We start from the raw sequence: 12008 nt of genomic DNA on the forward strand, positions 1-12008 counted from the left end.
AAACATGGGAGAGCCTTGCAAGTAGTTGATTCCTTGGGACATGGACAACAACAACACCTCAGTGTCATGGGCGCCTAGACATGACATAAGGAGAAGCATTCGTGCATTGGTGTGCACTAATGCATCAAAGGAACACAATTGGATGGCTAATGCAAGATGTTGGTTCAGAAAGCCCTTAACTCAAGACACCTTGGTGGGCACTCATTGGAAAAAACCACCTTGTGGGGAGAAAGCACCTTAATTGTTGGATACTCATCAGCAATGGCACTTTGAAGAGATGGCTTGAAAGGAATGGTTGGCTAAAGATATCTTGAAGAGTTGCATCCATTGGGAAAAGCATGTAGAGTTCAATAGCCTTGTCTCAGCATCAGAGGAATGGGAAAATGGTTGACTAGTTGCAATTGGTGCAAAAGAAACATCTTAGTTTGAAATGGTGTCTCCAATTGGGTGATTATAGCAATTGCATTACCACCACTCTGATTTGAATTCAAAATTCAAATAGGAAAGACTCATCTATAAAAGCCTCTGAAAGGTAGAGAGATTGAGGGTGAGTAATTCAAAGAGCATGCAATCAGTGTCAATTCTCTTGTAGGATTTTGGGTTCTCTGGCTTATAAAAAAATTACTAAGTGTTGGTGCACTTATAAAGAACAATTTTGTAATCCCTATTGAGTAAAAACATAGGTTGGGAAGGATTCTCGTATTTGATTATGCCTTTTACGCTGCTTTTATTAGTGCATTTGGGGAAGGTTGGCTAAGGTGGGTTCTGATGGTGGTGGTAGTAGTAATAATAGTCAGTTTAGTAGTAGTAGTGGTAGTCGGTCTAATAATAGTAGTAATAGTTAGTTTAGCAATAGTGGTGGTAATGGTAGTAGTCAATCGAAGGAGTATAGTAGTAGTAGTAATAATAATAATAGTCAGTTTAGTAGTAGTAGTGGTAGTCGGTCTAATAATAGTAGTAATAGTCAGTTTAGCAATAGTGGTGGTAATGGTAGTAGTCAATCGTAGTAGTATGGTAGTAGTAGTAGTAGCAGTCAATCGTAGTAGTATGGTATGATGCAGATGCTAGGTTGATTTCATTACTGAATATAGCAAAACCTTTTTCATGACCAACTTCACATAATTCACCACAAAATGACATTTTCAATCACCCATTTCTTTTCAGTTTTCCTTAGAGCTTCCCACCTTAGACAATTAGTTGGTATGAAGGTTAGCTAGATGAAAAGAAAAATAGCTCTAGCAATTAAAATCATTTCCTATCATGTCTATACCATTGGGCTATGGACCGTGGGCTAGTACCATATATAACCAATCAATATATGCATTAAATCTTCACTAAGCTACATTAATCCTCACTAAGCTATGTTCAATTTCAAAAAAATTGAGGAAAAATATGAAAAATAAATAAATAAATAAATAAATAAAAAGTAAAAATAAATTTAAAGTCAATATATTTTTTATATTCTACTTCAAATTTATTTCACTTATTTAGATAATTTAAATAAGTATAAGTTTCCAACTAATTTTAATAAAATTAAACCGAAAAAGATCAAATATAGTTAAAATCAATTATAAACTTGCATATTTCAAACTTCAAATTTATTTCACTTATTTAACTAATTTAAATAAGTACAAGTTTCTAATTAATTTTAATAAAGTTAAACCAAAAATAAATAAATATAATTAAAATTAGTTACAAACTTACATATTATAATTTTATTTAATTTTTATATAAAAAATTAAAATAAGCAAAATCAATTTGAAATATTATAGAAGAATAATTTATTTACTTTAAATAATTTTCTTTTCACATTTTTACTTTTATTTTTCCTCTCCGTTTTCTTTGTCCCTCATGTTCCATCTAATTTTCCAAAAAATGGTTCCAAAAACCAATCTATGTCACATTAAAATGATTATTATTATAATTTAATGTTTTCATTTAATATACAAACAACCGTATACCCATTATTGTTATTACAATTTTATATATTTCATTTAATATACAAACAATCATAAACCAATCAATTGAATAATTTAATTTCTAATATTTAAAAAAAAAAATTGAAAATTTGTGTTGTATAGTACCAAAATGTAAAGAATCTACCTCTAAATAGAAAGAATAAAAAATTTGGAAGGGTGTAGCATTTTTCCTAAATAACTCTTCAATTTTTTTATTTTATTTTTTTAAAAAAAAAGCCGTTGGAAAATATTTGAACAATTGCTTTATACAAGTCTTTATTACAAAGTTACAAACCCAAAGTCTCCATTAGATTTCTTTGTAAAGGAAGAAAAAAAAAATTTTGAAAATCTTTTTCATAGATTTTCTAAGAGATAATAATCTGAGAAGAAGGTGTTTTCCGGATTGTATTTTCTCTCTCTATTTTCCTTCAAATAATCCTCAAAGATTTGCTTCTGTCCATAGAATTTATGATGCCAGCAATATTGGAAAGATGCTACAGCTAATAAAATAATAGAAAATATATTATTATTTTTTAAATGCTGGCCTTATATTTCTATATTTGTGGCTTTTGTCAATTTTTTTTCTTCTGTCCTAATGCTTCCTATGGATTTTTATTTCTTTTAATTTTAAATTTTATATATTCTTATCATGAAAGGTTATTTATTAAATGAAATTTTATATATTATTATTATTATTTTCGGCTTTAATTCAATTAAAGGTAAAAAAAAATCAAATTAAAATAAATGAAAACTAAAAATTGGAAGGCTAGTCCATCACTAGTTGAATTTCCTAATCACTCTTCAATTTTAAAAATTATTCATATTGTATTTGGTTTGAAAAATATTTTCTTATTTTTATTTTTATATATATATAATTATATATTTCCATACATGCATGAATTTGAAACTGGAAGAGTTTGTCCTTGGGCCCAGCCCAAGTCACTAAAACATTGAACGGGTAGTCAGGCCCAACTGCCCAGGGCGTCTCATAAAACGACGTCGTGTTTATAGACCCCGGATTCACCGTTGACAAAATCAAGGTGTCTAGTTTTACAAATAAGCAAAAAAGTAGGGGTTTTTATTTCTTACTATTTACCGGCACACGAGATTTGCGTTTAGGGTCGTCAGTTTCTAAAATATCTCCAAATCGTCCTTTATATTCAGCTCTTCTCTTTGTCTCACTACTCTCTCTCATTAGGGTTTCCGGCTTTCGCAATCGCTGATAAGGTAAGAAGTAAGAACCACGTCACATGCTTTTTCTTGTTCTTTCCTTTCTGTTTGGTTTCCGAGAAACATGAGAAAATAAAATGAAACCTTTGGATCTGGAAAATTTTCCAGGTTTGGAGCTCCAGTTTATTTCTGCTGCTTCTTCTTTTCTTTTTCTTTTTTTTTTTTTCTTTTTTTTCTTTTTTAATTATATGTAAGAATTTATTTTTTCCCCTTCCTACATTATATCGGCAACCAGACGGTCCATTGTGCTCTGATCTGTAGTTTTTCTTTTTTGAAATGGTAGATCTGATTGTTCGTTCACTCGATCTGTTCCAAAAAATAGGGTTTTTAGGAATGATTCACCTTCTGCGGATATATTTTTTTCCCTTATTTATTTCTGCAGTTTCAATTTTTCATTGTCTTTTGCGCCTTTGAAGATTTCCCCCCTAAAAATTTATAGTTGTAGCGGTTAGTTCATGTTTTATGGATATATTGTGTAATTTATTTTCTGAGGAGTTATTGTTATGTTTTTGTCTCTTGGGAGTTTGATTTTTCCTGTAATTATGATTTTGTATTAGCCATTTTGTTCTCTTATTTGTCATGTTTGAATCTTGGTTTTTCTATAATTGAATCTTGGTTTCTAGGAATGATTCACCTTCTGCGGATATATTTTTTTCCCTTATTTATTTCTGCAGTTTCGATTTTTCATTGTCTTTTGCGCCTTTGAAGATTTCCCCCCTAAAAATTTATAGTTGTAGCGGTTAGTTCATGTTTTATGGATATATTTGTGGAATTTATTTTCTGAGGAGTTATTGTTATGTTTTTGTCTCTTGGGAGTTTGATTTTTCCTGTAATTATGATTTTGTATTAGCCATTTTGTTCTCTTATTTGTCATGTTTGAATCTTGGTTTTTCTATAATTGTGATTCTTTGTTGCCTATGTTTTTGCTTGTTTTGATTAAGAACGGATCCTGTATGAATTTCCTCAAACCTTTTTCTATTGTTGCATAACAGTTGATATTTAGCATCAGACAAATTTTTGTGTTTCTCTTTATCTTCAATTGGCTTTGGAAAAAGTTAATTTACGCCATTCCCATTTTTTTTCCTCAAGGAAGAATGTTTAAATCTTTTCCAGATTTGGAAAAGAAAGAAAAATTTGTGGCCATTTGATTTGAGCGTTTGATCACGGTTCACGATTACAATTACAATTGTCTGGAGATCAGACTTTTTTTTTTCAAACACCAGAAAGTTTATTGTAGATGTTATCTGTCATATGGGAACCTAGTGTCAATAAAAGAACAAGAAGAAACATTGTAGTTAATGAAGGAAATCTTCTTGATCTAAAATTTTTTAGCTATTTTTAGATCTCCAAGACATGAAGGAGATACATTTATCGAATGGTTTTGTGGACTCTTGCTCCATGATTTTCATATCAAATGGAGGAAATTGAGGTCCTGTCATGCTTCACCTCTGGATCCTTGATTTTCAAGTATTCCTTTTGTATTTTAAATTAACTGAGAGATGGATTCTTGTTGATTCTTTTGTCTACCAAACACATGAGAAAGTACATATATCAAATGACTCTGGATTTTTGCTGCATAATTTTCATATGGGACTCAAAGAACTTATTCACTCTCTTTTATGTGACAAATAGATGAATATTTTGCAAATGCACTAAATCAACTCCTGATTCTTGTGGTCCTACTTCATCTGAAAATATCTCCCACTTTTTTCTTCTTCATTATGTAACATTCAAGTGGTTTATAAAACATTATCTTATCTTTTTCACAGTGAAAATGAGGCCCATTTTCTGTGGTAACTTTGATTACGATGCAAGACAGTCTGATTTGGAGCGACTTTTCAGAAGATATGGGAAGGTTGATAGAGTTGATATGAAGACTGGTATGTGGTTTCTCCTTGGAATGTTTCTTTCCTTTTATTTGATTATTGCTTATTTGTAAAATTGATCTCTTCAATAATCTGTCAACGGCTATGCTTATTTTTAAGTTGTGTGCGTTGTTGTTATGGCCTGGTTCTCTTTTGGTTGAGCATTATGGCATTGATGTTAGAGCTCTTATAAGATCTTACAAATGTCAAGTAACTGTTGGTGTATGAACAATGACTTTGTAATCAATTTGGTTGCAATTATTCTTTCAATATGGAAAGATGTGTAAAATAGGTTTGTGTTGCATTAAATTGTAAGGAAGGCATGCACCAAAAATTGAATTTTCAAGGTAAGTTAACCATCTGGGCATACTTTAGAACAAAAATCCTTCTGTAAACTGTTTTTGAAGAGGGAAAATTTTCTTTGAACTATTGAATCACTATGGTGCATGTATGAGTAAGAATTCAGCGACTTTCATAATGCTGCTAGCCATTGCGATTTGGCATTTACCCTAACTTGATGGAGTTATACTGGAGAAGACAAATGGAATTGTGGTGTGACCCAAGGAGGTTGATGGCTCATGAGGTGCTTGAGTAGGTTTGTATACAGTTGGGATCATGTCTTAACCTGAATGGTGTCATGGTGTATGATAGGTAACGATCTGAAAGCCTCCTGACACCTGATGCTTTTGATTTATTTACATTCTTAATTGATTCATTTGCTTATTTGAGTTAGTGCTCATAAGCAAGATAGGGTCAAGCCAAATTACCTGTGTTTGCATCAACTCTGCATCACTGCAGAACATGAAAATTATCAGATAAAATCTATGCACACATTTCACAATAAGGCAGTGAGTCGCACAACAGCAAGGCAGTTCAGCAGTGGACAGATTCATACTCTTAAATATAGCTGCTCCCTGTCACTCCCGTCATTCAGAAGCAGGACTTCACTTCCAGACCATGTCACTCATCCTGTCCTCGTTGAGTTTTAGTGGGGGTTTGAGGATATGGTTAAAGAAAAAAAAAAAAAACGCAAGCATGTTTTTTGAAGTGCAAAACCCCCATATTCAACAGTTTCTTTGGCGCAGGATTGTCTTGAACTATCCATACACTCCCTGGCTGATGGATGGGCTCATCTGCATTCTGTTTCCTGCCAGTGAGTTCCCAAGAAGAGTCACTCTGGTCCACAATGGCACCACCATCCATATTTTCCTGAGATTCCACTGCCTTTCATTCCACATGATTTTCGCACAGCCTTCAATTTCAGACCTTGAACCTCACAGCAGAGGCAGCAGAATAGATGGAGAAGGCACTCTCTTTTCATTTCCTTCCATGAGACATGCACTTTTGGATTGTTGTTCCTTGACATCACTTAGTTCACACAAGGTCTGTTGCTAATTTTACTGGTCACTTAGTTCATAGATTTCAGGGTGGTTGCCAAGTTTTTATTTTGGGGGTGGAGTATTAGATGGTTTGTATATTTTTCTGAAGATAAAAATTGCAATCACATATTGGAGAATCCTTTTACGGGAGGATTTGGAAACCAATTTCCTTTTACACATGTAGCAAATATGCGATCCTTTTATTTAGGTTCTTTTCCTTTATTCGATTGTAGGATTTGCCTTTATATATATGGAGGATGAAAGGGATGCTGAGGATGCAATTCGAGGACTTGATAGAACAGGCTTTGGAAGAAAAGGGCGCAGGCTTCGTGTCGAGTGGACAAAGGTAATGTATAATCTATAGTATTAGTTTTGATGATAGTTTTCTCATTTGTGTCTTTGCATAGTTTCTTTTCCTAATAACACATTTCACTTAAGCTCTTCTAATTGTGTTGCAGCAAGAACGTGGCATTAGAAGGCCTAGTGGTTCTAGAAGATCTTCAACCAATTTAAGACCTGCAAAGACACTGTTCGTTATTAATTTTGATCCATATAATACTAGGACAAGGGACTTGGAGAGACACTTTGATCCATATGGGAAAATATTAAACATAAGGATCAGAAGGAATTTTGCATTTATTCAGTATGAATCACAAGAGGATGCCACTAGAGCATTGGAGGCTACAAACATGAGGTCGATTCTCCTCATTTTTCTTTGACTTTTTATTCTGTACATGATTGTTAGTTTTGTAGCATTATATATTGCATGAAAAAAATCTTGCTGCTACATGTTTACTGTTTAAGGGCTCATTTTATTATGAATGTTTAGTAGCTTTTTTATGATGATTTTTCTGTTTATTCTGGATGTACAGCAAGTTGATGGATCGAGTTATTTCGGTGGAATATGCAGTTCGAGATGATGACGAAAGGAGAAATGGATATAGCCCTGATGGACGGAGGCGCGATAAGTCATCTGAGAGAAGCTATGACAAAGGACGATCCTTGAGTCCCTACCGGAGGGAGAGAGGTAGTCCTGATTATGGTCGTGGCTCTAGCCCAAGTGCCTACAGAAGAGAGAGAGCCAGTCCTGATTATGGCCGTGACCCTAGCCCTAGTCCACGTCGAAGAGATAGGGCTATCCCTGATCATGGCCGTAGTCGTAGTCCTAGTCATCATCGAAGAGAGAGGACTAGCCATGATTCAGCTCGTGGCCCCAGCCGGAGTCCATATCGAAGTGAAAGAAGTGACAGGGCCATTCCTGATTATGGCCGCGGTCGCAGTCCAAGTCCTGGACGGAGAGAGAAGATTATGCCTGACTATCCGGACAGACCCAGTCTGAGTCCTGAGCGAAAAGAGAAGACAGGACGATCAGAGAAGGCTATTCCTGATTATGGCCGTGGAGCTAGCCCAAGTTCCCCTCGTCGAGAGAGGACTAACTCTGATTATGTTCGTGCCAATAGCCGCAGCCGCAGTCGCAGCCAGAGCCAAAGTCCACGACAAAGAGAGAGGACTAAGCCTGATTATGGCCATGAAAGGAGTGTGAGTCCTGAACAAAGAGAGAAGGCCAATCCTGATTATGGGCGTGGTCCTAGCCGAAGTTCCCCACGTAGAGAGTATGACCGTGGTCCCAGCCAAAGTCCCCAGCAAGGTGAGAGGGCCCTTCCTGATTATAGCCGTGGCCCCAGCGACAGTCCATATCAAAGAGAGAGTATCAGTCCTGACTATGACCGTGGTCCCAGCCCAAATTCCAAGCGTGAAGAGAGGGACAGTCCCAATTATGGTGGATCTGCAAGCCCCATGAATGGGAGATACCGGAGGTTTGTATTATTCTGGGTCTTTGATCTCAGAAGCTACAATTTTCATATCTGTTGTTTGGCCTCCTTTGCATGTTTTATATAACTCACTTTGCCTATACCTTTTTACTGATGATGCAGTCGTTCACCCCCGGCACGTGAAAGATCTCGATCTTAGTAGCTCAAAAGGAACAACTGGTCTCTTGCTGGCAGCAGAACTTCCTTGAAAGTGTTGCAATTTTCAATTTTCCTCATGACAAACAACCTTTTTTTAGAACTAAACTATGACATATGCTTCTGAACTTTGTGATAAGTAGGCCTTAGTATTAGCTTCATATTATTATGGAGATAAATGCTTAAAAAAATATGCTTGGACTTCAGAGATTCTGTCATTCATCAGGGAAACCTAGAATACAAAATGTTTGATCCATGTTTGGCCTCATAGATTTGATGGGTGACCATATCCTCTCTATGTATGCTTAGCAAGAATATCTATTAAATTTGTGGGTGGGTGGATCCCAGAATATGCCAGCCTTTGTTTTTCTCTCTTCTTTTCTTTTCAATTTTTTTACCGGTTTGTGAATGTGGGATTCTTGTCCAGGATTAACAATCATTATTTCCGAGGGCTATTTCAGGCTTCAGATTCTTTTTGTGGTCGGACTATACGGGCATGTTTATTAGAAAAGGAAATTGCCTTCCAGGTCCATATTGAAAATCGCAACGTATGGATTTGGAACCCTCAAGCGATATTGGCCTCATGAGAACGAGGTTTTGATGGTATTATATATGCAGGTGGACGCAGAGTGAGCTCCATTCTCGCCAACCTTCTGTAAGAGCAGGGTTTCTCCTGCTTTAGGATCGACAGACTAGGGGGCATATTTGGTATTTGGCATGCAGAAGTGAGGAATAGGAATGGGTATCTCATTTCCGTTTTCTTTTGTTCTCATGCTTGAATAATTTAAATAATAATGGAAATAAAATCAAAAGTAATTTTAATGGAAATTAAATATTATTTATAAGTGAGATTTCAATTCATCCCAATTAAAAGACATTTTGATTTCTAGTAAGTTATTTATAAAAATATTTATCAAAAATTAAATAACTAAAAGACTTATTTTGATTTTGTCAAAACATGATTGAATTTGTCAAAACATAAATTGTAAATTTGGTTTATATAATGTAAATTAAATTTAATTTCCATCTTATTAAAAATAAAAACAAATTTTAATTATAAATAAATTAAAAATAAATCATTTTTAATAAAATATAAATGTTAATATTATAATAAAATCACAAATTATAATTTTTATAAATATTATAATTTTTTTTTTTTTTTTTTTATAGATGAAGACAATGAATTGATAAAACCCCAAAATAAGGGACACACCTTGAGTACATAGGTAATATACAAAGAGAGTCAAAACAAAGTTGTAAAAAGAAAGAAAAAACCAGGTAAAAAAACTAGTCATCATGTCAATCACCCAAAAAATTTAGAAAAGAGGGAGAGTCTAAACCCAAAAACTATTGAGACCACTAAGAGACTGAAAAAAGAGGTTCCTAAAGCAAGGTCTAACATCTCTTCCTCTTGGAACGTTCGGTTTTGCTTTTCCCAAATACACCAAAAAGAACAAATAGGTGTCAATCTCCAAACTACTCTCTCCTCTTCTTCTCTAACCCCTGAACTTTCCATTCCATAAGCAGATTTCTCACTGAGGCCGGAAACACCCACACCAATCCAAAAGAAGATAGCAGCAAAGTTCATAACTCCTTTGTCTTACCGCAATGAATCAAAATGTGGTCCATCGATTCCTCATTATCTTTACAAAGGCTGCACCTATTGACCATGGACCAACCCCTCTTCATTAACATGTCTACTATTAAAATTTTCCCCCAAACTTCTTCCCATGCAAAATAAATAAATAAAATAAAATTAGTTCTAAGAGAGGCATACAAACCCCAAATCTCTTTGGCTAGAAATAAAATACCATTCTTAGTCCCTAGACCTATAATATGATTTGACATTAAACTTTCCGCTCCTCTTGATCTTCCAAATTAAGGAATCTTCCCCTTCTTGAACCTTTATTGCAGAAATATGTTCCAAAAAACGAGTTACCTCCTCCAATTCTCGATCTTGGAAGGATCTTCTAAAGCGCACCTCCTAACACCCGCCTCCACCCCCTTGTCTCCTCCAAAGGTCAGCCATTGTAGCAGAAGTATGGGTTACAATTCTGAACAACATTGGGAAAAAATCTTTCAGCTTAGAATCCCTAACCCAAATGTCCCACCAAAATCTCATGAATCTACCATTTCCAATACAGATACTAGTTCTAAGAAGGAAATCATTCCAACCCTTTCTAGTTGAATTATAAAAATATAGATATTAACATTAATTGATTTATTTTGTTAAAAATAAATAATAATAATAAGAATTCAAAATTAATCATTTTTATACTATTTATATGATTTTATAAATTTTATAAAAATGTGGATTTATTATCTTATAAAAGCATAATTAAATTATTTTTAAAAAATAAAAAATAATTATTCAAAATTAATAATAGATAATATTAGTATGTTTTAAATGAATATAAAACAAAAATAAATTTAATTTTTTTAAGGTATAAATGAGTCAATTTTTTCATTATATGTATACATTTATCAATCAATTTTGAAAATGACATTATGAATTATTTTATTTTATTTATAATTAATTAATCGGGTTTTTGAATTTCAAATTATTCTTAAAAATTACAAGATTTATTTAAAAATTTAAAGCATTAATTATTTATATTATTTAAAAATTAATCGTATAAATGAGTTTTAAATTATTTTTTTAAAATTATTAAACTTATTAATAAATAGCATGCACAAATATATTTTTATTATTTAGCTATAAAAAAAATCTCAAGGGTTTTTTAAAATGAAAATAAAAAATTATTTCAAACTATACACAATATACGATTTTTTTTAAATAAAAATAAATTATTTTAAATTATATGTACTAATATTATAGACAATTTTTTTCTTTATTTTCATTCACATTTTTATTTAGACATTGAAATGGAAACAAATTATTATTCCAACGTCGTATTCTTATATGCATCCGAACACAAGAATTGAGATAACAAAATTCATTTATATTCAAAAGGGAATAAACACAAGAATTAAAATAACCAAATTCTTTTCTATTCAAGAAGGAATATAAATAGGAACAAAATATTTATTCAAATCTTGATCCGTGGATGTAGGATTCAAATCTTGGATCCGAACCACGTAAATTCTTCTTGTTTTGCTCAACTTTTTTATTGTTTTTCTTTGTCTTCTTAAAACCTCAACAGAAACGAATTATTATTCCAACATCGTATTCTTATATGCATTCAGACACAAGAATTGAGATAACCAAATTCATTTATATTCAAAAGGGAATAAACCCAAGAATTGAAATAAGCAAATTCTTTTCTATTCAAGAAGAAATATAAATAGAAACAAAATATTTATTCTCATTCCCCGTTGTGCTAAACACGTCCATCCTTTGTAGTTTTCTAGATGTTGTTGAATGGAATCAATGCTTGCTATCAACATGGGTTGGTGGGTCGGCGTTAGGCCTTTGAACATGCTTGTTATCAAGTATCTTTTGGTTTGCTCCGTCTACCTGAAAATGAAACCTTGGAATTGGTCACCTATTTTCAGTCTTCACTCCACAAAAGCGGATGCATGCAATAATTCATAGTTGGTAGTTGAAGTCATCCATCCATTTCCACCAATTCACCATTTTCATCCTTT

The 12008-nt window shown here is 33.2% G+C and overlaps 1 protein-coding gene across 4 annotated transcripts; it reads left to right on the plus strand.

The window, feature by feature from the left end:
• The first annotated feature begins 3063 nt into the window (after positions 1-3063).
• LOC100255597 (serine/arginine-rich splicing factor RS41) lies at positions 3064-8756 on the plus strand. Of its 4 annotated transcripts, none has more exons than XM_010664221.3 (6): positions 3064-3185; positions 4958-5068; positions 6666-6778; positions 6891-7126; positions 7305-8249; positions 8367-8756. In XM_010664221.3, exons 2-6 carry the CDS (start codon positions 4963-4965, stop codon positions 8401-8403), a joined length of 1437 nt encoding a protein of 478 aa, XP_010662523.1. In that variant the 5' UTR covers positions 3064-3185; positions 4958-4962; the 3' UTR covers positions 8404-8756. The 4 variants fall into 4 exon arrangements, with proteins under 4 accessions (XP_010662523.1, XP_002279907.2, XP_010662522.2 ...); XM_002279871.5 differs by having other exon boundaries at positions 3082-3192; XM_010664220.3 differs by lacking the exon at positions 3064-3185 and adding an exon at positions 3202-3296.
• Positions 8757-12008: the final 3252 nt, after the last annotated feature.

The sequence above is a fragment of the Vitis vinifera genome, chromosome 16, assembly GCF_030704535.1.
Source record: "Vitis vinifera cultivar Pinot Noir 40024 chromosome 16, ASM3070453v1".
Taxonomy (NCBI): domain Eukaryota; kingdom Viridiplantae; phylum Streptophyta; class Magnoliopsida; order Vitales; family Vitaceae; genus Vitis; species Vitis vinifera.

What these genes read in the sequence shown, in the direction of transcription:
- LOC100255597 (XM_010664220.3), top strand. Translation starts at nt 3,266, where the DNA reads ATGAAACCTTTGGATCTGGAAAATTTTCCAG. An exon ending in TAGAGTTGATATGAAGACTG is followed by an intron (nt 5,069 to 6,665) that starts GTATGTGGTTTC and finishes ATTCGATTGTAG; the next exon opens with GATTTGCCTTTATATATATG. An exon ending in TTGGAGGCTACAAACATGAG is followed by an intron (nt 7,127 to 7,304) that starts GTCGATTCTCCT and finishes CTGGATGTACAG; the next exon opens with CAAGTTGATGGATCGAGTTA.